Here is a 24,049-nt window from a genome sequence, read left to right on the forward strand (position 1 = left end):
GAAACATTATGCATCGAGATTAAATCGACTCACCTTCTTTAACGAAACTGTAACTGTAATTATAAAGAGATAAAAACAGAATAAATGAGAAGAGTCATTCTATTGTTATACTTTTACGGTTAAAATGAAACTTGTAAATTATACTGTTAATATATCGTTTCTATCAAGATTAATCTCGGTTTAACTGACTTTTCATCTTTTTCTAATTTTTAGAATTAAAAGGACAGGTAGAATAAATTGAATTGAAATTAAAGTCAATTTATATTAGTAAAAATGAGTATAAAGGAAAAAGAGCAAAGATGAAATTTAAGAGATAAGTCACACGTGCTAAGTAGATAAAAAAATGTACTATAGTCCTCTCTCTCTCTCTCATAATACTTAAAATATTAAATACATTAGATTTGAACAAAATATTACAGTAAATTTGACATCAACCCAGCAAACATCTGCAATTAAAAGTAACATAACATTATAATGTTATAATTTTTCACAATTAGCAATATAAATATAATACATGTATTATATATACGATCTAATAGTTATATTATATGTCAAATTATAACATTGATGTTATGTTATTTTTAATTGGTGTTTACTGGAAACTGCATTTTTATCAAGCTCAAGTTTTAATAATTTATGTACATTATAAGGATGAAAGACAAAGTTTGAAAATTTCTAGAAAAATCTTTGTTTTTATCTTTCTCTTGTTCCGAAGGAGATCTTTGGGCCCACTTTGATCAAATTCTGATCGACTCAATAATAGATTAACTTCCATTTCGATTTAAATGAACTTTTTATCTTCTTCTAATGCCGGTTTTTATCAATGTAGTTAACTTATCTCGGTTGCTCTCTCTCTCTCTCTCTTTCTTTATCTTTTTCGAATTTTTAGAAGAAGATGGAAAATTAGTTAAACGAAGGTAAAAATTAAACTACATGAAATATGGGCATAAGACTTATGTCCTATTTATCTTTTTCTAATTCTTTGAACTAGAAGATAAAGAGTAAATTAATTTGAGATTAAATACAAGTTAAACATTTACATTGATAAAAATGGGCTAGAATTGATGAAACAAAAATCTTTCTAATATGTAATTTATTATCCTTGTTCTCTTTTTATGTACTATATTAAAAAAGAATTTAATTCTGTTAATTAATTTAATATTCTTATACTTTTTATTCATTATTCAAGAGATATCTTGGGAACATCTTACACTGTAATCATTCTCGTCCGTGAAATGATGCGTAAAAAATGCAGTATTTGCATATATTGAACATAACATATTCTCCTACACTTGCATATAATGCTCCTGGATGACGCAAATACGGCTGAGTAACTTTGATTAACATTGCATTTACTTGGCATTTGTTTTAATTGATAATAATGTCGATTGTTCAATCGATTTGGCATAACGTTACGATTTTGGCGTGTCTTTAATATAAATAACACACAAATAATGTACTATTATTATTATTTATCATTATTACAATCATTTCACACACTGACTTGTCAATAAATAAATACAAATAAATCCAGGCCAATGACATTCTTGTATTTTCTTTCATAAAAAATACCTGATAAAATTTGAATCATTATCAGGTGTTAGTTATACAAGATGTGGATAACGAAATCTTGTACTAAAACATACCTAATAATGATTAAAATTTTATTAGGCCATTTTTATAAATCAAAGTACACAATGTTACTGTGACCAGAAATTTGGACCATTGTGTTTATTCTATTTTAAGCGCAAACATTTCTAGGAACTTCAAGCAACGCAAACAAACCTAAAGTATGTCCAGTGAGTTCAATTTTAAATTTCTACCGATCCTCGAGTCGTCCCGCCATTGGTCGGTTTGAAATCGAACACACGTTTCCAAAAACTACTGGGTATAGCAGTGAATCATTAATAAATTGGCAACACTGATTCTATTAGTTTTAACTTGAATATAAATATCGCCGACGCGCGCTAGAAAAATATAAGTTTCAAAAAGAAGTAAGAATTAAATTCACATTTTCCTATTCATCTTTCTCAAATAATATTATAATTATCGACGTGCATAAACTTTACGATTTTAGTTATTCGAAATAATTTCTTAAATTATATATTCTTTAATCAACTATAGATATCGTGATTACGCGCTATTTAAAGCAGAACAAGAGATGGAAAAATCCGCGAGTAGCCAGATGAATCCTGAGGACATTGAAAATCCGGGATCACACGTTAAATCTTACATCGAACAGGTGAGCCCAGTATCAAACCACGCATTGAAAATTTGGGATTGAAAATTGAAAGGCTGAAATTTGATCAGTCATAAAAGAAGTTAAAATTTCTTTGTCCTTATTGGTGAAATTTCAATTTTCGATCCTAATCTTTATATAGTAATCTGATTTCGGGATGAGACAAATGCGACGACGAGATGAAGAACTTATATCACAGCTTCGTATTATAAGGGACTTATATGTATAACAAACGTTGAGTGATTTTACATTTTTCACTTAACATATATATATATATATATATATATATGTTCAGATTTCGTTCCTTTTTGAAAATATTATTTATATAATAATTTATAAAAGCTGAGAAAATTGATATTTCAGTTTACTGCATTAAAAAAATTGGTAGAAAGATCAGACAGAGAAATACAGTACTGGAAGAATCAAAAATCGAAATTGCTCGAGAGTAATAGCAGCATCGGGATGAATTTCGATAAGCTGATGCAGAATGTGTCTTATATGGAGGATAAAATATCGGAGAATACAAGGATCTACATTACGAAGAAGCAGGAATTGAAGGACTTACAAATTGCAAGAACGAATATGTTGTACAAGCAATGGTAAAACTTTACAATTATCATTAAATTTTAGTCAATACCAAACAAAAAATTTATACGGTCGAAAAATGTATGAAAGAGGCTTCTGCAAAGGAAATTACTTTGATTATCTCATTTTAGGAATAACTGTTTGTTGGAAACAGGAAGATACGCGGATAGCTTTTGTCAATGGATGACGAACTACGTATGATTCTTAACGATTCTTAATATTAATTTCCAGGGTTGGGTAATAACTATAAACTAACTATATAATAGTAATAAGTTAAAAGTTAAAAAGTTAATAACTTTTAACTTAATTTAATTATTTTTAAACTTTAATTTATTATCATTTTTCTTTTTAAGTTTTCTCTCTAAACATTATTTTTTATAAAATCTTAAATATTAGAAAATTAGTTTAAAAGAACCTCAATGATTGTATGATCAATGCTCGTAATGTCTAAAAGATGACTGTACGGATTGGATCTGCATTTAAAGAACGTTATCAGTGTTATCGCGTCATGCTATTTTTAAAATTTTCTTCGCGCCTGATTGGATTAGTTCTTATATTCAGTGGAGCGTAGATCTCAGCGAAGAAAACTTTCAGTAGTTTAATTGTACAAAATAAATTACATTTTAAATTGTTAAACACATTTTGTTTTTTTTTATAATAAAATTATAATTAACGAATTTTTTTTATTTTTAAAGTCTAGGGACTATTTGACGAAGGAAATTAGTAGTCATCAAGAAGAATGCGAAAAGGTTCGCACAGAATTGGAGATTCTAAAACAAGAGGTGGAGAATATGAAAACAGAATGCAACGCAGATTACACTGAAGCTAACATGGACGATCATGACAACTTGTCGAATCTTAACAGTGCAATATCTGACATGAAGTAATAAAGTCTAAAATTTATAATCACATTTATTATTTGTATAAAATTTATTTACATAAAACGCTTTTATGCAGGTCGAGCAATAACAATTTAATAAAACATATTAAAATGGAAGAGGATGAATTGAATAAAATACAGAACAAAATAAAGCAATGCAAAGTCAAGCTTAACCGAAACTAAGTATCACTATAAGGACAAAGAAAACCACTAACACTAAAAACGAAGAAAAATTCTAATCTTTATTTCTTCTATTTATTAATTATTAGAATTAATTAAAATATTAAATATAAATATTAAAATATTAAATATTTTTAAAAAAATATAAATTCAATGTATAGTTATTATAAATAGATTAATTTACGTATTAATTTAGAAATATTATTTTAATTGTAAAATACATGTTCAGTAGTTTTTAAATAATTTAACAAATTGATATCAGTTAATTTATATTAATACATTTATTAATTGTAAAATATCTGTTAATTTTGTATCATATTGAATACAGAAAATATAAGAGTGCATATTTAATTCTCAATTTGAGTGCTATGATTTCTAAATTCAAGAACGTTCAAAACTTAATCAAACTTTTGTGCAAAGAAACGCTTCATTCTCTTTTTACTTTTCTATATTAACGAAAAAACAGATAATGCCGCAAAATCGGACACTCGCGTTCTATTGCAAAGCAGCCGTTATCGCATTCCCGCCAAATTTGCTAAGCGCTGAGAGCGCCAGTCAACAGCGCCATTAAAAAACGGTGGTCGCAATTTTGTAATCTGCCCTGCCGCCTCACCGAAAAGTCTGGAAAAGCCGGTTGTTACGTGCGAGATAATATGCAGCGTTGCTCATCGGTTTCATTGTTGATGCTGCTGTGTTGTTTCTCGTCAAAAAAGAAGTAACCGCTAAAGGAGTTGCTTTGCTAATCATCGACATGGAGCTCACCGACGACAATTTGGTAACGTTGAGCGAATATTTGAAGCAGACCCTTAGCCCGGATGTGAACGTCAGACGTCCAGGTAAGTATAACCTACAAACTCATAGGCTTTTACGATATTTCAAACGTTGTACGCTTTACGTTCATTAATATCCGATTTATATTTCAGCTGAAAAGTTTCTGGAATCGGTGGAAGTTAATCAGAACTACCCCTTACTACTGCTTCATTTAGTTGATAAGTCAGAGATTAACATTACAATTAGGGTTGCTGGTGCAGTTGCGTTTAAGAATTATGTTAAACGCAATTGGAAAGTGGTTGGTTTTACAGCATTTATTTACTTTATCGTCCTTATATATATATATATATATATATATATATATATATATATATATATATATATATAGTATGTTAATTTATAATTTGTTATTATAAACTCTGTTTTTTAGGAAGAGGATATAATGGATCGTATACACATTGAAGACAGAGTTTCTGTCAAGAAATTAATCGTTAATCTGATGTTACATTCGCCAGATTCAATACAAAAGCAGTTATCGGATGCGGTATCTATTATTGGAAAGTATGATTTTCCAAATAAATGGCCGGACTTGATTGATCAGATGGTAGAGAAGTTCAATACTGGTGATTTCCATGTGATCAATGGAGTCCTACATACCGCGCATTCCTTATTTAAGAGATATAGATATGAATTTAAAAGCGACAGCCTATGGACAGAAATAAAATTTGTATTAGACAAGTTCGCAAAGCCTTTAACGGAACTCTTTTTAGTAAGTATATTTAGTCAGTTTTGCGTGTATTAAAAATATATTTTTGAACGTAAATATTTCTAAATAAGATACTTTGCAGGCTACAATGAATTTAACACAAGTACATTCTAATAATATGGAAGCCTTGAAGGTTATATATAATTCGTTAGTTATATTATGTAAAGTTTTCTACTCTCTTAATTTCCAAGTGAGTATATATATGTATATGTTTTGTATTTGTGTAAAAAAGAATACAATTCAATAAATTATATTATCAATACAGGATCTACCAGAATTTTTTGAAGATCATATGAAAGAATGGATGGGAAACTTTCTTTCTTTGTTAGACGTTGACGTTCCTTCCTTGCAAACTACGGTAATTTATCTTTTTCAAAATTATATACATACTATTAATATATTTAAGTGTAAAATTAAAATCTTTTAAATCTGTTTAGGATGAAGAAGAAGCAGGTGTAATAGAGCAATTAAAGTCACAGGTGTGTGATAATGTTGGCCTATATGCCCAAAAATATGATGAGGAATTTCAACCTTACTTACGTCCATTTGTTACGGCAATTTGGAATTTACTTACATCCACAAGACAAGATCCTAAATATGATGCTGTGAGTTTAATATTGTTTGTCAGGATTTTTTTTTTTGAAATTAAAATATAAAAGTGTACCTAGACATTGATGTGTCATTACAGTTAGTGTCGAATGCATTACAATTCTTGACAACAGTAGCAGATCGAGCGCAATATAGATATTTGTTCGAAGATCCGGCAACTCTTAGCAATATCTGTGAAAAAGTCATTATTCCTAACATGGAATTTAGAGGTATCTATACCAGTGTAAATATGATACATTTGCTTTACTAAATTTCTTCACATTTTGCAGAATCAGACAATGAATTATTCGTGGATAATCCTGAAGAATATATTAGACGTGATATTGAAGGCAGTGATGTGGACACCAGGAGGCGCGCTGCTTGTGATTTAGTTAAAGTATTGTCTAAATACTTTGAAGCGAAAATTATGGATATTTTTGGAGCATATATACAGGTGAATATAGTACAAAAGACATTTAATAGTGTGTGATTTCATTTTTAACTTTAATTTATATGTTATGATTTATATCATATACATACATTTTAAAATTGCACAAATTTTAGGTAATGTTGCAAAAATATGCCGAAGACTCATTGAAACATTGGCGTAGCAAAGATGCTGCTATTTATCTCGTTACTAGTAGTGCAAGTAAAGGACAGACTCAGAAACATGGAGTTACTCAAAGTAGCGAGCTTGTTTCTATACCACAGTTTGCTGTACAACATATTGAACCTGAATTGGCAAAACCAGATGGTATAAAACACATGTTTTAAATTAATAATTTAATTTTTTTTAGCTTGACTCATTTTACTTTACTTTATTTGTAATTGGAAATCCTAATTGAATATTGGAAATCTAATATAATTGAATATAATCGGTTCTTAAAAACTTGTCAGTATACATATAGCTATACGATTTACTATAATGAATTATGATAATAACAAATTTCAGTGAATGAGTTTCCAGTACTTAAAGCGGATGGAATAAAATTTGTAATGATATTTAGATCGATATTACCTCATGAAATGGTAATAGGAAGTTTGCCGCAATTAATAAGACATTTAAGTGCCAACAGTATCGTCGTGCATACTTATGCTGCTTGCACGATTGAAAAGATATTTGCATTGCGAGGTGCTGATAATTTGACTATGTAAGAAACATAAAAGTGACATTTTTAAAATGATAATTTGCATAATTGAACACTGAAAATGCTTTAAAATTTTAGAGTTAAAGGGGTCAATATATCGCCGTTAGCAGCAGATTTATTGAAAGGACTTTTTGCGTGTATGAACATTTCGGGTTCCGAGGAAAATGAATATGTTATGAAGGCTATCATGAGGAGTTTCGGTATCTTACAAGAAGCTGTGGTGCCATTCCTAGCTGATTTACTTCCGGAACTCATCAAGAAACTCGCGATTGTATCTCGAAATCCAAGTCGGCCAAACTTCAATCATTATCTCTTCGAAACTTTAAGTTTATCCATCAAGTAAGTCACACACATACATTAACATATAATGATATTAAGATACTCGTGCAAAATAATGCTTTGCTTATTTCAAATTTTCTTTTTACCTAACATTTCATGATTTGCGTTTTTCATAAAATTTGCATTTTTTTTCTTGTAGAATTGTTTGCAAGACAAATCCTGAAGCAACAGGATCTTTCGAACAAGAGTTATTTCCCATTTTTCAAGGAATTTTGCAACAAGATATACCCGGTAAGCTATTCATAAGTACATACATGTCACAAATAGCAATTGCACACAAATCTATATTTACATTCTTTTTTGTTCCAGAGTTTATTCCGTACGTTTTTCAAATTCTTGCATTACTTTTGGAGCTACGACCCACTCAAGATATACCAGAACCATATATGGGTTTATTCCCGTGTCTATTATCACCTGTACTATTTGAACGTCAAGCCAATATCCATCCTCTGATTCGCTTGTTACAAGCATTCATTAGTCATGGTTCAAATCAGATTGTAGCACAGGATAAGACGAGTGCACTATTGGGAGTGTTCCAGAAGTTAATTGCGTCGAAAGCGAATGATCATGAAGGATTTTTACTAATACAAAGCATTATTGAACACTTTGAACCGTAAGAATTCTCGGGCAAAAGTTTTTTTATTTTATACTCTATTATTTCAAATTTATAGTAATTAATATAATTGTAATACTAATGTTGCAGGAGCATCTTGGAACCGTATATGAGACAAATTTTTGTGCTTTTCTTTCAAAGGCTCTCGACGTCAAAGACAACGAAGTTTGTGAAAGGTCTAATAGTATTTTTTGCATATTATGTTATTAGATATTCATCATCGAGCTTGGTTACGATTATCGACCAAATACAGCCACAGTAAGTTTTATAAATATATAAAGACATTTCTTTTAAGGTGCAAAAAAATAACACTAAACGTTTTATATTTAGAATGTTTGGAATGGTGGTGGAGCGCGTTTTTATAACCGATCTACAAAAAATAGCGGGCGAAGTAGAGCGAAAAGTGGTGGCTGTTGGGATTTCAAACTTGTTGATTGATTGTCCCGCAATGCTTCAGGCTCCATACAATACATACTATCCTCGCTTATTGGCTAAATTGGTCGAATTCTTTGAGTTGCCGCAAGATCAAAGCTTGCTGCCAGAAGACGATGCATTTCCAGAACTTGACGATGCGGTTGGCTACCAAGTTGGTTACAGCCAACTCATCTGTGCAAGAAATCCTCGGAAAGACCCATTACAAAGTATGAATATTCTTTCATGTTCAATTTGTCTTGCTTATTTTTTAATATATAAATTTAAATAGATTCTCGGATTCACTTCCTCTTATTTCTTGACTTGGAATTTTTCATTCAACTTTTCAATTAGATTAAGTATATCCAACTTTTCTAGAAGATAAAACGTTGAAATATTTAAATAGAATCATTACATATAAATAGGTATATAGAACATTATAATATTATTTATATAAAATTGTTCATATATGTTCACAGATATTGGTGATATACGTTTGCACTTGGCTCAAGGCCTTGGAAGATTATCTCCAGGACATTTACCAGGACTGTTGAGCCAGATTTCTCAAGCAAACGCAAATCACTTGAGAAATTACCTCCAAACAGCTGGTATTACAGTTGCATAATACGAACTGGACGTTCGAGACAGACTGAAGATCCATTTGATAGCTCGAAAAATGAATAATATTGAACTTAACAAATTGTAATTAAAGGAGAAATTCCTTTTTATATGATTACTGTACAATATATGAAATATATTATTCGTATTCTATTTGTAATTTGCAAAATTGTAGGAAATATTTGTCATTTTTACCATAACTTTGACATTCATATATTACAAAGAAAAATAGAAGAAATACACATACATCGTAGTAATCATATTCATATTTTTATGCACACAACTTATCAAAAATAATTTAAATTATTAATTATCCGCATAACTCAGGTTTATTAAATATCGTTTCTTTTTTCTTTAGTTATTTATTTAATCAGTTTAAAATACAGCTATATACTTCATATTTACATGTAGAATAATATTGGCACTAATATAAATTATTCCATAAATGTTTATGAAATGCATATTCTTTTATTACATAATTTATCCTAAATAATAAACACGTTATAAGTGACTATAAAATTCAAAACAAAAATTATAAAAGGGGCATTGAACTACAACGCAAGATGTTAAATGTAAAATTATTAAATTTAATTCTCAATAATATAGTTTATAGCTGTACATAGCAGTAAACTATAAACTATATTATTGAGAATTAAATTTAATAATTTTACATTTTACATCTTGTGGTTCGATGTCCCTTTTATAATTTTTGTTTTAAAATTTATCCTAATTCTTTTGTGTATTTTTTAAATTAAAAACATTAGATCTTTTCTCAATATATTTTCATTTAGCTTATAATACTAAAAAAAGATGGTATTTTCTAAGGATAGTGAAGAAGTATTGAACACAATATATCTTACAAATTAGAATTAAAGAAAATATCTACATTTTTTCAAATAGTAAAAAAATTTACAATTATCTTTGATTAAAGTGTTATTAACAAGCAAGATATTGAAAAATTGGAAAGATTTTGGTAATTACATATTTTATTTTTTATATCTATCTTTAAATATTATTTTTATATTTTATTATATTTCTATTATTCTAACAAATATGGCAAAAATTCTCAAGTAAATAACGCTATTTAATAAAATGGATAATTTATCCTAGAAGATATTCGAAAAATAATAAAACAGTTAATGTGCTTACTTGATAGCTTGTAATGAAAGTAATATACATAAAGAAAAAAATTTTATAATCAAATTTATATGTCATATTACAATAATTCAAACGACAATAATTATAAAAAAATAATGTCAATATGTATAATATTATATACTAATATAATGATTACGAATGTGACTGTTCTAAATATATATATGGATTTATAAAATTCGTGCAAAATAAATGTAATCATACGTCATCTTGTATTGCAAATATAATTGATCATAATAATGCAACTAGAAACTTTCTCTTCGCATCTGAAGCTGAATATTTAAATATGTATATTTTTTGCAAGTTTTTTTTAGATGTGCTTCTGTATAAAAAAATAATCTCTGATAAATATCTTTGTAATTTTTTAACCAATTATAGTGTCAAAACATAGATTCCGACACATATATTCATATTATAGGCTATTTCTAAACGGGTATCACATATACGCTTGCTATGGGAATATGATTGGCATCTTGTAAATGTGCTTACAGCGTAGGATATGTAGCATACTCGTTACTTTTTTTTCGTAATGAAGCTACGGAGAATAATGCACGTACCCATTGGCAGTTGGCTACATGATATATAAGAATTGGCAATTTATTTTTATTTAAAGATCTAATTCAGAGTGATCCATCAAACTCTTCAACAGACTGCTGGACATCCTGAATAAAAAACATTACGTCAGTAATATAATCTGTACATTTAGTCAAATTTATATTATGTCTGTTAATTTGACTTTACTATTTTTTTTATTCTAATGTCAGAATCTATGTAATTTTCTAAACAATATTGGTTTAGTAGAGTTTTAGATTATGATTTATATAACAAATTACATACTTTTTTACCATGTGATCGTAAATGTACGATGGAATTATTGTTACGGTGATGATGTCTCCACCTTTTTCAATCTCTGCCGTAACATCTTTGTCCTTCATCCCGACTACGTTCTGTAAAATTTATTAATTTATCTAATAACCGTCTCATTTTTTCTATCGAACATAAATCCAGATACCATATCATGTGTGCAAACCTTTCCATTAATCTCGAGTATTTGATGTTCTGTTAAAAGCCCATTTCGTGCAGCCGACGAATCTTTTACTAAAGCAATTATTTTTCCGTTCTTAAATTGAAACCCGACGTAACCCATACTGTCTTTATGCATTGTTACAGTACGCTCGAATGGTCTGCAATAAAAATGATATTAAGCGTTTCAAAAAATTACGCATTAGTAAAGCTGAAATTTCTATAAATCAAACAAAATGGCAAATTCTCTCACCTATCACGCACGACAACTTTGATGCCATTGATATCCGCATTACGGAAAAGTTTATGCACTTGATCCATTGAGTATCCAGCAACGCACATGTCATTGACGCTTAAAATTTGATCACCGAAACGTAATCCAGCCATTGCTGCTGGAGAATTTTGACTCACGAGGCAGACAAAGACTCCATTGTTTATTGCGTGTACTCGAACGCCAATTTTTCCATCAGCGTCCTTACAAAGTGTCAACTGCAAAAAAATACGATAAAAAATATCTTATCGAAAAGCTACTTGTAATTTTTCTAATTACATGTATTTTTCTTTTGCAGAAAATACACATGAAATTGTGGAATTTTTTTGAGAAACAAAACACAGAAATCGATTTAACAGTCAATTATTACCTCTCTGATACCATTTGTTACATAAGCTTTCTGCAAAGCCATGGATTGTCCTGACAAAGGAGCGATCATTCCTGCTAATGGACTGCACGTTACGTTTGTTGAAGTAAGAGCTACCTATTAAATCATAAAGTTAATTAAAATTAACAAATTTTTTAAAACAGACTTTTTATATAAAGTTAACAAAAATAACTGTATAAACTAGTTTATATAATTAAAAAGGCTAAATTATTCGATGTAATATTGACATTATTGACATACATTATTCGCATTTTGACGTGTAGCAAGGGCATATTCAGGCATATTTTGTGCAATGATCTCTTCGCTCAACTCAAGACCCATATAATCTAAAGATGGGTACAGCATACTAGGTGCGGAAGGAACATAAGTCGGAGCCGAGGGAGCCGTGGGTTCAATTGGTATTGAAGCGACATATTGTGATTCGGCTTGTACTTGAGCCTGTAATGTTATTTCAATCAATATAAATCATTATTCATGTAGAATATGTCTGTCTGTAAAAATAATAATGATACAAAAGATATATTTTGTAAATTATAATCTAAAATTTATACAATACAATATATAGATCATGAATCCTCCTTGCAGCTTACCTTTATCATATGATCTACCTTCATATCTTCCAATGTAGGATAAAGAGGCATTTTGAATTTTTTGTGAATGCTCTACAATAAAATAAATATATATTAACAACATAATTAATACAAAGCCTATAACAGTCTAGATCTTAGTTGCTTATATATAATTTCGCGTGAATTATATACTGATATATATGTAGATATATATTAGTCTTTATTATTAAACAAATTTTTTTTATTTATTATTTGATATTTATTCATTTTTTCTTATTCTAAGATTTTTATCTTTATTTGTTCTTTTTCCTTTTTTAAACAAAAAAAATCAATATAAATATATATATATATATATATATAATACAATACTTATTTTTCTATTCTATATTAATCATATGGCATAAATAGTCACACAATATGAATCAAAGTGGTTTTCCCATTCATTTCAATTAGAATATTTTACGTATATTACGTATATAAATTCACGCGAAATTATATATAAGGAATTAAAGATCCAAGTTAGTCTGTTATATGCTTCATATTCGTATTATTTATGTTTGTACATTAACGATCTTTATTGAATATTGTTTGTTCACGCGCCCGAAAGAAAGCGTTTATCATTTCACATATATACCAGTTATTGTGAGAAATATTACTCGGTAAAGGCCTCGGTAGTCTAATTGGCTAAGACATTTGAGCGTAAAGCAAGGTATGCGGGTTCGACTCCCGGCCGAGGTAATATTTTTCGCAATAAAAAGAATATTTCCAAATTTAGTATTTTTAGATTTTAATATAGTTAATCAATATAAGATGTCAAAAGAGCATCAATTAATTATTAATTTGTTTTAATTCGTGATAGTATCGCGACAGTTTGTTAGATTTGCGTTTCAAGACCGACGATTGTTCGGCGCGCAGTTTGGGGAAACTACGTATATTAGTATATAAATTCACGCGAAATTATATATAAGGAATTAAAGATCCAAGTTAGACTGTTATAAGCTTCATATTCGTATTATTTATGTTAGAATATTTTATATTTTACGTTTGTATTTTTCGCAAATAAAATTTCCATCTTATTACATTATCAACTTTAAGAATACTTTGATAGGACAACGAAGAATTTTTATCGAGTTCACAATGACTACAGATTAAAGAGATTTTTAAAAGAAGAAAGATGAAGAGGATGTTTTTAATTGTATACATTTAGTATACATTCGGTATAAATATTTGTGAATCGTAATTTGCAGTTTAATCTAATCTAATCTAATCTAAAACAAACATCAGTTAGTCTAACTATTTTTACAAAAACATATGTCATATAATTTATCAAATAAAGAAGCAATTTTATGTAGTTTAAAGACACGTACATGAATGCAAAAATCAATAATAATGCAAGTACCATTTTAAATTTTTGCATAAATCATGAAAGTACACGAGAAATTTGTTTGTACAAATAGTTCCGTGATTATTCATAGATATGATTTTACCATTCCTATGTATGAGTCATACTTCCTTTCATTTTATCTAACATATTGATACTTGCTTGCAACATAATAAGTAATAAAACCAATATTTTATACTAAAATACATGAAATTTGGATGAGTTACTTATTTTTTTTAAACTTTTTCCTTTTTTCCTGCATATTATGACATCTAAAGTGTTAAATTATCTAACCTAACATACAGAATGAAAACAAATCTATAATACAACTGGATGTGGGTGATTATTGTATAAAAATAAATAGGAAGTGTAGAATAAACTTCTTTGTTCGAGGTTTTATTTCCGAGAAAATCAAGTGTGAAGATTATGTTGAATATTTGTGCATTTGAAGTACATTTGTGGAAAACATGAATGTTATAATATTTATACAATGTTGACACAAAATTATGACTCAGGCATAAATAAAAATAGTACAGAAATTACCTCTTCTATTGTACTGTAATTTCTTTTGAAAAACTAATTATAGAAAATTAAAAGAATTAAAATATAACAAAAAAGAGAATAAGATTAAATACTGTACATATATAAGTACACTGAAAAAAAAAACTAAATTTTAATAAATATTTATTTGAATAGTTATAAAAAAATATTTATTAAATGTAAATGTATATTTATCTAATACAAGAATCATTAATTTAATTCAATCATCATTTTTTATCAAATAAATATTTATTTACTATAAATAAATGTTTAGTACTATTTAAAGAAATTATTAAAATTTAATAAATTTTTTTTCAGTGTATAACACACTATAACTTTTATTTAATGTTTAAATCTTTTCTACATTATTTTGTTATTTTTATATAAGAGATTCTTAAATTTTGTAATGAACAGAGACCTTTCAACTCTGACCCATATTTCATATATCAACCAGCAAGCTAATTTTAACAAATAAGAATATTTTAAATCTATATTAGTTTTATATCAACTACATTGTCTTCGTTGAATACATTGCATCATATTGTGAACTAGTATAATGTATCACAAAGATAAAGATAATAGCATGATAGATATCCAACAGCAAATATATATGTATCCTACAGCTAAAAACAAAAGATACATGTTCTTTATTTTTACATAGAGAAAACATTTCATTAATGTTATATTTATCTTTTACTGCTGCATTTGATTGCACTAAAACTTTCCTTCTCGCTTTGTCTTGTCTCGAATATAATTTAATTATTTCACTTTAAACACAAAAAACGTGCAGTAGTTGAGCTACAAAAACATATTTATTGTTGAAAATGTATATCACATTAATTTAGTCGAACCATCTTTTTTTTAGACGTTTCTATGTAATTTTAGTACAGCTACATAATTTTAGTACCGGCTACATACGTTAAGGGCATTGTACAATTAAGTTATAATTAGCAGTAATAGGGCAAGAAGCGTCTACTCACGGCTCGGAGATTAATGACATGGAAGATTGCACGCTGATATTATGTCGAATATATTTGTCAGATAAAGCAAGGCTTACCAGTGGATGTTAATCAAAAGTGTCAGTGCGCCGACTGTTGCTGTGCCAATTTAAATAAGCTGTCAATACTAATTGTCTAAACCTCCGGCAATTTTTCCTGCCGTAAACTGACAGCGATCGACAAAATTGACCGATGTTGCACGGGTTGCACCTCTGATCGATGAGTGTCTGTATGTGCCGAGCGGGGCGCTGCTGCGTTCGGCAACTCTCTCGGCAATATTCGTCAAATGTTCGGTGGCGCGTAGTTGCGTACAGTTGCGTACGTGACGCTAGAGGGCGCACAGCACCTGCATTTTTTTATAGCGTTTTTCCACTGAAAAATTGTGGAAAATCTAGTGCAACTCTCTATAGTGTAGGTCAGTGTAGGTGAGTACAAATCAATTTTGTATGTCTTCAATCTCAATAAATAATTTGATCCTTTTATTTATATATTCTTTGTTATTGTAACCTTAAAAGGATTAGTTGAAGGATGTTAATGTTCACCATCCGGCGTCTTACAGAAAACAAAAAAATTATTTATTAACGTTGAAAAAATATATACCGATTTGCACTCAATTGCACCTGTGTCGCACTAGTTTTTTCAGTGAAAAATGTTAATCTCTTTTCAGAGACCCTCAAGAGAATCTCTTGAATTGGGTTCATTATGGGACTGGGCTTGCATGCCCAACAGCTTGATTTCGGACTTAGTGCTTATTATGAAGCCTTGATTTGATTGAGATTTCTTTTGTACATAAGGAGAGCTTTTTTATCCAAAAACAGCGAATTTATTAAATTTTTTTTACTAATCAGAAGAAGAAAAAAACAGAATTGCTCTGGAGATGTTTTCTAAAAAAATTATTTAAATCTCTACATTGTGCGTGAAATTTGATTACAACGTGCGGTGAGTATTCCTCAGAAAATTAATCCACAAATTTTTTGGAATATAAGAAACAATTATCTTGTTAAAAAAACAGCTAAGTGATTGACCCTTTATTTTTGTTTGACAGATGATATCAACAAGATATATATCATTCCTATCAGGGATAATAATAGCTTCTCTAACATGGGCATTTAGTCTGTATCTTTATTCAAGACTATCACAAAATGCTATCACCACCAGTCCTACAATATTGATTCCTATCGTTTCCAAACATGGAGAAAGTATTGACAAAGAAATTATGCTACGTAATAATGTTATCATTCCACGCAATGAGAAACAAATATTAGCTGGGAAAGAAGCCTATAACTTAAAGAGCAATAAGAACTTCAGGAAAAATGACTTGCAGCAACTTCAGGTTATTCCAGTAAAACCTGCGGTGACTCTGGAGCAAGGTATATCATTAATCTTGATATTCTAGATCACTATTGAATTAACAAATCCAAAATCATACAAATATTTTAATAGATTTAGATGAATTAGGCATGGTGAAAAATTTGGAGGATCAGCGGAAGAGAGATGAGGGTTACAAGGATTATGCCTTTAATATTTTGATATCAGACAATCTTGGCATTCGAAGAAATATACCGGATACAAGGCACAAGCTGTGCAAGGTGCAAAAATATCCTGCCAATTTGCCAAATGCTAGTATAATTATTTGTTTTTACAATGAGCATTATATGACTCTATTGCGATCCTTGCATTCTGTGCTTGAGAAAACGCCAAAAGCGCTTCTACATGAGATTATCTTAGTGAATGATTATAGTGACAGTGATACATTGCACGAGAAGATAAAAGTATATATTAGAAATAATTTCGATGACATAGTACGATTATTCAAGACTGAAAAAAGAGAAGGTTTGATCAGAGCACGGGTATTTGGAGCTAGAAAAGCAACCGGCAAAGTTTTGATCTTTTTGGACAGTCACATAGAAGTAAATGAAATGTGGATAGAGCCGCTTCTTTCAAGGATCTCTCATTCAAAAAATATTGTACCAATGCCAGTGATCGATATTGTAAATGCAGATACATTTCAATATACAGGAAGTCCATTAGTAAGAGGTGGCTTTAATTGGGGTCTTCATTTTAAATGGGATAATTTACCAATTGGAACATTAAACCATGACGACGATTTTGTAAAGCCTATCAAGTATGACAATGCTTTTATATCTGCAATATGTTTAAATGTGTTTAATTATAAAAATTTTATGTAATACTTATGTATGTATAATCCTTTTTATAAATAAAAATTTCTTGTTAATATAGATCTCCAACTATGGCTGGTGGATTGTTTGCTATTGATAGAGAATATTTTACAAAAATGGGAGAATACGATGTTGGCATGGATGTTTGGGGTGGAGAGAATCTTGAAATATCGTTTCGAGTAAATATTGACTATATTTGATTTTTTATAGTTGTTTTTGCTATATATATATATATATAAAACAATGTTACTTTCTTTTTCTAGATATGGATGTGTGGCGGCAGTATTGAACTTATCCCTTGTTCACGAGTGGGTCACGTATTTAGAAGACGACGGCCATATGGTTCAGACGATCCACAGGACACCATGTTGAAAAATTCTTTACGAGTTGCGCATGTATGGATGGACGAATATAAAGATTACTTTCTGAAAAATGCTAAAGCAATTTATTATGGCGATATCTCAGAGCGATTAGCGTTGCGTCAGAAATTAAAATGTAAAACATTTGACTGGTATTTGAAGGAGGTTTATCCTGAATTAACATTGCCAGATGATACAGAAAAGCGGCTCAAGGATAAATGGGCTAAACTTGATCAAAGACCGATGCAACCTTGGCATTCGAGGAAGAGAAATTATACGGACCAGTATCAAATCAGACTTTCAAATACCGTGCTTTGTATTCAGAGTGAAAAAGATATTAAAACTAAAGGTTCAAAACTTATTTTGATGCCGTGTTTAAGAGTTAAATCACAGGTAGACATTGCCATCAAACGAAAAAAGAAAAAAAGAAAATTTTGCTATTTTTTTGAATTTATATGTATATTTTTATAGATGTGGTATGAGACCGATAAAAATGAACTGGTACTTGGACAGATGCTCTGTATGGAAGGAGCTGAGAAAATTCCAAAACTTGGAAAATGTCATGAAATGGGAGGAAGTCAAGATTGGCGTCATAAGCGTATTGTAAGATTTACTGATGTAACAATTCTTGACTATTTATGTCATAAACTAGCAAATGTTTTCTAGCAATCATTAGAAATTTTTGTAATTTTTTTACACTTTAATTTAATAAATAGCAGTAGATATTTATCGACAATATTATTAAGAATTTTAAATATTTTATTGTTGTAGAATGGTACACCTATCTACAACATGGCAACAGGAACCTGCTTAGGAGTGACACGCGATATAAGAAATACTCCACTCATCATGGATTTATGCACCAAATCGAATGTTTCATTGATAACATGGGATCTCATTCGGTCAAAAATTCCAGCCAAAGAAGTCAGATGACATAGAAAGAAAGGTCGTAAGAATAGAAAGAAAAATTCCGAAGACTGGCTTGGTCGAGAATGGTAGATCCTTTGACAAGAGAAAAAATTGTATATACTCTATACATGATTGCAATTAGAAAAGTAGAATACTCTTTACATGCGTCGAATTTTAAAGTAATTCTGCCTGAAATAGAAAAAAACTAATTAAACAGGAGAAACAGTTGAAAGTATCGTAATTGTATAGGAACAACTATTGTAAAAAGTTGAATTTTTTTTGTTTGATGTGTGTATATACACAAATTAGCATTTTTTGCACTTGTGTTACTTCTTTGTAAATGTATTTCTTTTTTGAATTTGATAAAGATTTTATATAATTTTTAAGTTATATATATGGCAATGTTTTCTGTATTATATTTTTACACAATCATAAGAACAAAGTCTATTGACAAATACGAAGAGATTATTGTAAAACTATTATTTATAAAGTATTTATATATAATTTTTACATTAAAAATAAAAATAATTGAAATTTTCTAACTCAACTTTTATTTTTAAACCTCTGAAGCAGATAAAGTTATTTAAAGTAACATAGATAATAAACAAGATTGTCTTCTACTTAAATTTAATAATCAATTTAATTCCTCAACTTCATTAAATTTAATTTAATTCCTCAATTGCCTTTATTCTTATATGAATTATATTATGAGAGAGTATTTTGGTTTTTTTTACCCAACCTTTCTACCTAAGTTAGTCCTAACCTTCCTTGATTTCAAAACACTCGTACAGCGCTTACATGTACTTATAAGAAATAAAGAAAAATTGCAAGAATGACTACTTCAAAGGAATTAAACTTGGCTAGGAAGAGCCTCGTGACATCGCTTGGCGAAAACGCAAAACTGTATGTTTCCCTATTTTAAACAAAATAAGTATATGCTATATTAATATACGAAAAGATAAACTTAACCTATAACTATGGTTTATAATCTTATTTTTATGATTATTGATAGGTACTTTGAAAAGATGAAGCTATGGTTCCAAATGAAGGTATACAACATTTTTCGATTAACTTTGTCACATATACATATTTTGTATATTATGTTTAATCGTTGTTTTAGACTACAAAAGAAGAATTTGATTGCGAAGCACGTAATCTCATGACAGATGATCAAGTTCATTTGCATAATGAATTTTTGCTGTGTCTCTTTAACAAGGTTCGTGGATTAGCCGCTGTTACACCAACTAAGATAGACAGGGACAAAGTTTCAAAGGAGAGAAGACTGAGATTAAAACGCAAATACAAAACTGACAAATCAAACTTTGAGGTTTGTAGATATAATATTGCAATATCAATACAATAGATGAGGCAATAAGTAACCATAATTTTGCTCTCAGTTATACAAAAAATTAAAATTACTTGTAGACTTGTCCACATAAATATGAAGAATGATTTATATTATTTCTTTATAACAGCCAGCAGACATGTATGTGGAAGTACTAGGTCAAGCTTCATCTCCTGTCAGAGATGAGCCAATAGGCGCCAATCGCTCTAGTGCCCAAGAACTCGTATTGCCAGATCGCACTTTTGTATTAGCTCGATTAATGCTTGCAGCATGGGAAAATAATATGGATGGGGCTGAAGAAAATACCGCACACATTGTCATAGCAGCAACACAAATTTTCTTGAAAAATATACTCACTGCAATTTTCACACGTAGGAAAGGTTATGCTGTTCGAGATGGCACTTTTATTTATAATATAGGAGAACCAGTACCTAGCTCGTGGAAAAGAAACTCCATGTACATAAATTCACACAATTTTGGGTAAGTTGCAAGCACTAATTTGCATGTTGTATACATAGACTTATACATAGACTTATAAGACATACCCAGCATGTCCTTATGATAGAAGCCAGCAGAATGATGAAAGATGCATTATTTTTACTCTTATTTATCTTTACTGTTATGTCCCGCTTAATTTCTACCATAAAGACATACTAGGTCTATCTTATAAGTCTATGGTTGTATACGATTAATGTTGGATCCATCTTAAAATATAGACCGACGGAAGTAATAGATACATATGGCCAAATTCCTGTATCAAAATCAAGTTTTGAAGAAGCTGAACAAGCCACTGCTTTTTCATATGCTTGTTCCACACAAATCACTCGTCCACTATTAAAACCAGTAAGCACAGCTGATTTACAATATGCATTAAAGGTAATTATTAAAAAATTATGTATTTCATTCATCATTACATGTTAAAAGCATATTTTAATTAATTTTATTTTTTAAATAGATTTATAAAAATCTCGTTAGCAATCATACTATATATGCCACTAATATGGAGCGATTATATACATATGCTACTCATCCAACATGGGAGGATTTGGAGGCAAAAAAGTTATTATATCAATCATCAACATGAAAGATTCTCAGTATAATATAATATTACATCTACTTTATTAATGTTGTAGTTTTTTATTATTATTACAAGTAGGATTATAAAATAGAGCTGCTTATTTTTTTCATATTCGATCGTTTCATACAGTAAAACATAAAGTAGATAATAGATGTATTTTGGTTGAATTAAATTATTAAGTTTATATAATATAAGTGTGTTATTTTTATATATAGTTATTACTGCAAACTATATACCTTTAAGTCATGTAAATTCACCACATTTAATACATGTTTATACATATAATGTTGTAAGATACATATTATATGTTTAATATAATATAAAAAGGATAATTTATAAGTTTTAACATATATATTTACATTCTTATTTGAAATATGCCAGCTTTAGTGATATATTTGACACCTTTAAATGGCTTGTACTTTTCACCATACATATCTAATCGATTTACTTTCAATCCGGATACTGCTAATTGATTTATCGTAAAATGCACCTGAAATTATAATATAAAATTGTTAATCTCTAAAAAAATATATACATCTTATATATATAGTTGCACCTGCACGACCGTTTTCGCAAGCCACGTACGCGCACTCTCATAATACTATATATATATATTTATTTATTAGATATATATAATATATATTATATATATATGTATGTATATATATATAATATATATATATATATATATGACATTATATATCTCATACTTACATTAATGGCAGGATTTGATTCAGTAACAGCTGTCGAATTTTGTACCGTGATCTGAAATATAAAATTTTATAATAACATAATTATTACTTATATATTTTTATCCTATACATCAAAATCCTTATAATTATCTTACCGATCCTCTGAGATTTGGCAGCTTGGAAACATCAATTCTTCCAATGTCCCAGAGTAATATTTTGCTAACAGGATCAAATGAATACTTTCCTTGGTTTGGAGTTAAAGTGCAATTCAAAACTATCTTTGGCATGGGGATTTCTAGAGTCACGTTTTCAACCTATAATGATAATATTAATTATTAGTAATAATAATTATGGTGTTAGTAAAATTTATAATCATATATCTTTAAAAAAGAAAGAACTTACCGTCCTACCAATAGTCTGTTTTGGTCCAACAGTGATATCTAATCTACCACCTCCTGGTTCTTTTAAACTAATATTATGTCTTACATATATAGGAATTGCTACAATACTTTGTGATCCTATGTGATATGAAAGAAGGCGAAAATTACCATCAGGTGGAATAAAGGAAAGTATCCTCTCTGACTAAAACAAGACATATAAGCTTAAAAATTAATTATCACACCAAACGTGATATTACATTATTCACATATGTACCTCCCATCTTTTGAATCGAACGCAAGGATGAAAACTAACATCATCAAACAGTCTTGGGTTCATAAATGAAAGAGTGAGATCTGGCATACCGCTTAACTTTATACAACAATCAATCTAAAAAAATTAATTGTATATGTTAATAGTATAATTAATATTTGTAAGAAACACTATAAAACATACATAGCCTTGAATTTCTGCAAATACTGTTGCTCCAGTTCGATCAATAATCGCATCAACTTCCTCAACAACATCAAAATATGCTTCGTTATTGGTGTATTTCACCCCAGTTCGTCTCCATGGGACGTTAGATAATTGTCCACTTGGCAAGATTGCACTAACGCTATGTATAAATTTATAAAATATATAAAAATCTTTAATAAATACATCTATGTAAATATTTAACATAAATTGAAATGTACTTAGATTTGCCTGTAACAGTATTCGCGATGGTACGTAAAATATTGGGTGGCTTGATCAATTCTTTCAGTATGTTAGATTCCGTTGCTAGAGGAAAACCATTGTCTAACATCTCATCTAGCAACTCATATACTACTACATAATTTTCTTTTATAATAGTTTCTGTACATTCGCTGAAGTAATCCTCGAAAGTGTCCACTACTCTGTGCAAGAATTCAATAACAAATAATGGTGGGACTGAAAAAAGTATATTTTTTAGAACATTTATATTATTGTATATATCACTTTGTACAAACGATATCAGAAAGCTTACCTTCTGTCATGCACACTGCAACGAAGAACATATTACAGCGATATATACTAATGAGATAATGATGTGGAGTAGCTATTACCGGCGGGGTATCCTCCGGTGACAAGACTCGTCGTTGTTGATCAAAGAAATAGTCACAGAGTGAACGTGCAACTGCACTCTTCCAATGTTTCTCCATGAAGACATCTCTATATAAAGAATATATTAGAAATGTCGAGTAAGAAATATAAATGTTACAATAATGATAAAAAAAAAAATATAAACTCTATGTGAGAAATGCGAATCTATGATTTGTAAAATATGTCAACCTTGTGGTCTACTTTCTTTATCAAATTATAATACTTACCCTGAAGAATTTATAATAAAGAGACTGTTTATCATCTTTGTGAATAATCAATTGTACTTGCGAGGATAAAATTTTAAACTACAGAGATGAGTAATTTCAACATTAATGCACAAAATCGAAAATATTTATGTGTAACAATATGCTATGTAGATTCGGATTTTTCATTTTACCTTCCTGGGGAATTTCGAATAATTGATGTTTAGATTTAAGTTGCCTGCCTTTTTTCGAAAGAATTGACAGTCTAATGGCGAATTCGATTGGATGAACTAGTGCGCACTAGTGCGCACTGAGTGCAC

At 29.4% G+C, this 24,049-nt stretch overlaps 6 protein-coding genes across 8 annotated transcripts; 4 read left to right on the forward strand and 2 right to left on the reverse strand.

The window, feature by feature from the left end:
• Positions 1–2,161: 2,161 nt before the first annotated feature.
• On the forward strand, positions 2,162–3,887 carry LOC108772969 (chromosome partition protein Smc). The gene is made up of 5 exons (XM_018538647.1): positions 2,162–2,242; positions 2,603–2,838; positions 2,956–3,019; positions 3,520–3,707; positions 3,782–3,887. Exons 1-5 carry the CDS (start codon positions 2,162–2,164, stop codon positions 3,885–3,887), a joined length of 675 nt encoding a protein of 224 aa, XP_018394149.1.
• A 639-nt stretch (positions 3,888–4,526) lies between these two features.
• Positions 4,527–9,186, forward strand: Cse1 (chromosome segregation 1). Its single transcript, XM_018538763.1, has 16 exons — positions 4,527–4,720; positions 4,808–4,953; positions 5,086–5,424; positions 5,504–5,611; positions 5,687–5,779; positions 5,859–6,026; positions 6,110–6,239; positions 6,300–6,463; positions 6,574–6,763; positions 6,962–7,160; positions 7,236–7,496; positions 7,636–7,727; positions 7,806–8,109; positions 8,200–8,367; positions 8,440–8,750; positions 9,000–9,186. The coding sequence occupies exons 1-16, from the start codon at positions 4,636–4,638 to the stop codon at positions 9,143–9,145; spliced, it is 2,904 nt and encodes a 967-aa protein (XP_018394265.1). The 5' UTR covers positions 4,527–4,635; the 3' UTR covers positions 9,146–9,186.
• Positions 9,187–10,602: 1,416 nt separating this feature from the next.
• LOC108773048 (syntenin-1) lies at positions 10,603–15,628 on the reverse strand. Its single transcript, XM_018538762.1, has 8 exons — positions 15,523–15,628; positions 12,566–12,637; positions 12,216–12,413; positions 11,958–12,071; positions 11,570–11,805; positions 11,324–11,477; positions 11,131–11,240; positions 10,603–10,955 (listed from the first exon to the last, which is right to left on the reverse strand). The coding sequence occupies exons 2-8, from the start codon at positions 12,614–12,616 to the stop codon at positions 10,901–10,903; spliced, it is 918 nt and encodes a 305-aa protein (XP_018394264.1). The 5' UTR covers positions 12,617–12,637; positions 15,523–15,628; the 3' UTR covers positions 10,603–10,900.
• A 691-nt stretch (positions 15,629–16,319) lies between these two features.
• Positions 16,320–19,158, forward strand: Pgant35A (polypeptide N-acetylgalactosaminyltransferase 35A). 2 transcript variants are annotated; one of them, XM_018538760.1, is made up of 7 exons: positions 16,320–16,402; positions 16,509–16,833; positions 16,907–17,588; positions 17,705–17,822; positions 17,907–18,395; positions 18,474–18,605; positions 18,774–19,158. In XM_018538760.1, the coding sequence occupies exons 2-7, from the start codon at positions 16,509–16,511 to the stop codon at positions 18,933–18,935; spliced, it is 1,908 nt and encodes a 635-aa protein (XP_018394262.1). In that variant the 5' UTR covers positions 16,320–16,402; the 3' UTR covers positions 18,936–19,158. The 2 variants fall into 2 exon arrangements, with proteins under 2 accessions (XP_018394262.1, XP_018394263.1); XM_018538761.1 differs by having other exon boundaries at positions 16,922–17,588.
• A 585-nt stretch (positions 19,159–19,743) lies between these two features.
• Positions 19,744–21,340, forward strand: LOC108773006 (transcriptional adapter 1). The gene is made up of 6 exons (XM_018538694.1): positions 19,744–19,814; positions 19,924–19,960; positions 20,032–20,238; positions 20,387–20,736; positions 20,973–21,132; positions 21,212–21,340. The coding sequence occupies exons 1-6, from the start codon at positions 19,744–19,746 to the stop codon at positions 21,338–21,340; spliced, it is 954 nt and encodes a 317-aa protein (XP_018394196.1).
• Positions 21,341–21,689: 349 nt separating this feature from the next.
• Positions 21,690–23,944, reverse strand: carmine (AP-3 complex subunit carmine). Of its 2 annotated transcripts, none has more exons than XM_018538658.1 (9): positions 23,924–23,944; positions 23,411–23,595; positions 23,100–23,334; positions 22,861–23,020; positions 22,681–22,794; positions 22,429–22,608; positions 22,182–22,340; positions 22,049–22,099; positions 21,690–21,824 (listed from the first exon to the last, which is right to left on the reverse strand). In XM_018538658.1, exons 2-9 carry the CDS (start codon positions 23,583–23,585, stop codon positions 21,690–21,692), a joined length of 1,209 nt encoding a protein of 402 aa, XP_018394160.1. In that variant the 5' UTR covers positions 23,586–23,595; positions 23,924–23,944. The 2 variants fall into 2 exon arrangements, with proteins under 2 accessions (XP_018394160.1, XP_018394159.1); XM_018538657.1 differs by lacking the exon at positions 23,924–23,944 and adding an exon at positions 23,754–23,867.
• Between the last annotated feature and the right edge of the window lie 105 nt (positions 23,945–24,049).

This window comes from Cyphomyrmex costatus, unplaced genomic scaffold (genome assembly GCF_001594065.2).
Source record: "Cyphomyrmex costatus isolate MS0001 unplaced genomic scaffold, Ccosl1.0 scaffold196, whole genome shotgun sequence".
NCBI classification, from domain to species: Eukaryota; Metazoa; Arthropoda; class Insecta; order Hymenoptera; family Formicidae; genus Cyphomyrmex; species Cyphomyrmex costatus.

Excerpts from the sequence above, each read along its gene's own strand:
- LOC108773048 (XM_018538762.1), bottom strand. The coding sequence starts at position 12,616 with ATGCCTCTTTATCCTACATTGGAAGATATGAAGGTAGATCATATGATA. Across the intron at positions 12,072-12,215 it reads CACGTCAAAATGCGAATAAT|GTAGCTCTTACTTCAACAAA; the intron begins GTATGTCAATAA and ends ATGATTTAATAG. Across the intron at positions 11,241-11,323 it reads TACTCGAGATTAATGGAAAG|AACGTAGTCGGGATGAAGGA; the intron begins GTTTGCACACAT and ends TAAATTTTACAG.
- LOC108772969 (XM_018538647.1), top strand. The coding sequence starts at position 2,162 with ATGGAAAAATCCGCGAGTAGCCAGATGAATCCTGAGGACATTGAAAAT. Across the intron at positions 2,839-2,955 it reads AATATGTTGTACAAGCAATG|GAATAACTGTTTGTTGGAAA; the intron begins GTAAAACTTTAC and ends ATCTCATTTTAG. Across the intron at positions 3,708-3,781 it reads AGTGCAATATCTGACATGAA|GTCGAGCAATAACAATTTAA; the intron begins GTAATAAAGTCT and ends GCTTTTATGCAG.
- Cse1 (XM_018538763.1), top strand. The coding sequence starts at position 4,636 with ATGGAGCTCACCGACGACAATTTGGTAACGTTGAGCGAATATTTGAAG. Across the intron at positions 6,764-6,961 it reads TGAATTGGCAAAACCAGATG|TGAATGAGTTTCCAGTACTT; the intron begins GTATAAAACACA and ends AACAAATTTCAG. Across the intron at positions 8,110-8,199 it reads ATTATTGAACACTTTGAACC|GAGCATCTTGGAACCGTATA; the intron begins GTAAGAATTCTC and ends CTAATGTTGCAG.
- carmine (XM_018538657.1), bottom strand. The coding sequence starts at position 23,788 with ATGATAAACAGTCTCTTTATTATAAATTCTTCAGG. Across the intron at positions 23,335-23,410 it reads TGCAGTGTGCATGACAGAAG|TCCCACCATTATTTGTTATT; the intron begins GTAAGCTTTCTG and ends TACTTTTTTCAG. Across the intron at positions 23,021-23,099 it reads ACTGTTACAGGCAAATCTAA|CGTTAGTGCAATCTTGCCAA; the intron begins GTACATTTCAAT and ends ATTTATACATAG.
- LOC108773006 (XM_018538694.1), top strand. The coding sequence starts at position 19,744 with ATGACTACTTCAAAGGAATTAAACTTGGCTAGGAAGAGCCTCGTGACA. Across the intron at positions 19,815-19,923 it reads CTTGGCGAAAACGCAAAACT|GTACTTTGAAAAGATGAAGC; the intron begins GTATGTTTCCCT and ends GATTATTGATAG. Across the intron at positions 20,239-20,386 it reads CTGACAAATCAAACTTTGAG|CCAGCAGACATGTATGTGGA; the intron begins GTTTGTAGATAT and ends TCTTTATAACAG.
- Pgant35A (XM_018538760.1), top strand. The coding sequence starts at position 16,509 with ATGATATCAACAAGATATATATCATTCCTATCAGGGATAATAATAGCT. Across the intron at positions 17,589-17,704 it reads GATTTTGTAAAGCCTATCAA|ATCTCCAACTATGGCTGGTG; the intron begins GTATGACAATGC and ends TTGTTAATATAG. Across the intron at positions 18,606-18,773 it reads ATTGGCGTCATAAGCGTATT|AATGGTACACCTATCTACAA; the intron begins GTAAGATTTACT and ends TTATTGTTGTAG.